A 1,297-nucleotide genomic window follows, 5' to 3' on the forward strand; every position below is an offset into this window, starting at 1 on the left:
AATTCTACTAAGTACTTTGAATGGTTCTGTTGCAGCAGCGAATGGAAGAGAAAGTGGCTAAGAAGAAAAAGAACAAAAACGTGGGTGCCTTGTGTTGGTGGCTAACAGTTTCCATGATTGGAATGGTGGTAGTTGGTGCTGGTGTTCTTCTTTTACTCAAAAAGCTTCGTCACCATGCTTCACCGCAAACCTTATCAACATTCCCCACCAACATTGTTCAGAAATATGCCTCAGCCCTCGAATTGTGTCTGCAATTTTTCGACGTCCAAAAATGTAATCAAATACATAGAGCATCGTACTATACTGTTCATTCTCCATTGCTATTAACCTTGTTTGTTACAGTGAGGACACCAATAAAGCTAGAATTGTTGTGGATTCAATATCTTTGTAACACCCTAGCAACCAGCAGTTCCGAGCATGGCAGTAGCGATGGGGAATGGTGGAGAGAAACGGCAACAGTGGCGGCGGCCATGGCACCGGCGGAGACTCTTCCTTCCCCAAGTTCCTTTCTCTCTCTCTCTCTCCCTCCCTCCCTCCCTCCGGCAATGGCATCTCCAAGCTCCATCGGCACCGTCCCTCCTTCCTCTCTTCTTCGTTCTCAATCTCACATTATCTTCTCTGCCTCTTACTTTTCTTTTCTCCATTCTTAGTGAGTGTCTGGACTAACTAGAAGGTAGCGTTCGTTTTGAGTTAGTGAGATATCATGTTTGTTGGCTCATACTAAAATTTCTGTCTCTATCTCTAAAATTTTAGTATTTCAATATCTCTAAAAAGTGAGGACATAAGGGGCTGAAATTTTTAGAGACAGAGACTGAAACTTTAATAATATTTTATACCTAAAATATCTTCATTTCAATTAATTAATTCTAATTTTACCTTTTGTACAAATTAAATTAGAGTTTCATTCTTGTTTTAATTTCTNCACAAAATTAAATGTCATTGTTTTATTTTAGTACTTAAATAAGATAAAACTTAAAAAATTAAAATAAAAAAAATTTTAAGTATCAAAACAAAATAATATCTTTTAATTATGTATCTATTTTGGCAAGTCAAAACTAACTTAACATTCTATTTGCTGATTTAATACCAAAAAAATTCAAATACTAATCTAATGTCCAAAACTGAATTTTAAAAATTAGTATAGTGAAGTTTGGATTTAAGAAATTAAATAGTAAAAGTTTTAAATTTCAAAATTCACTATGAAAATTTGGTCATCCGTGGGTGAGTGGAGGTAAAGGAGTGATGTGTGTATTAGAATTACGAAATTTAGGGTTAAGATTAAATAAAAAAAAAAAAG

At 34.8% G+C, this 1,297-nt stretch overlaps 1 protein-coding gene across 1 annotated transcript in view; it reads left to right on the top strand.

Annotated features, from left to right (window-relative positions):
• The window catches only part of LOC107635857 (endoglucanase 10-like), a 4,385-nt gene continuing 3,088 nt past the window's right edge, over nt 1–1,297 (top strand). Inside the window, exon 1 of the mRNA XM_021120132.1 lies at nt 1–273. Coding sequence (XP_020975791.1) covers nt 21–273 — 253 coding nt within the window. The 5' untranslated portion in view covers nt 1–20. The remainder of the gene's footprint in view (nt 274–1,297) is intronic.

This window comes from Arachis ipaensis, chromosome B04 (genome assembly GCF_000816755.2).
Source record: "Arachis ipaensis cultivar K30076 chromosome B04, Araip1.1, whole genome shotgun sequence".
Classification (NCBI taxonomy): domain Eukaryota; kingdom Viridiplantae; phylum Streptophyta; class Magnoliopsida; order Fabales; family Fabaceae; genus Arachis; species Arachis ipaensis.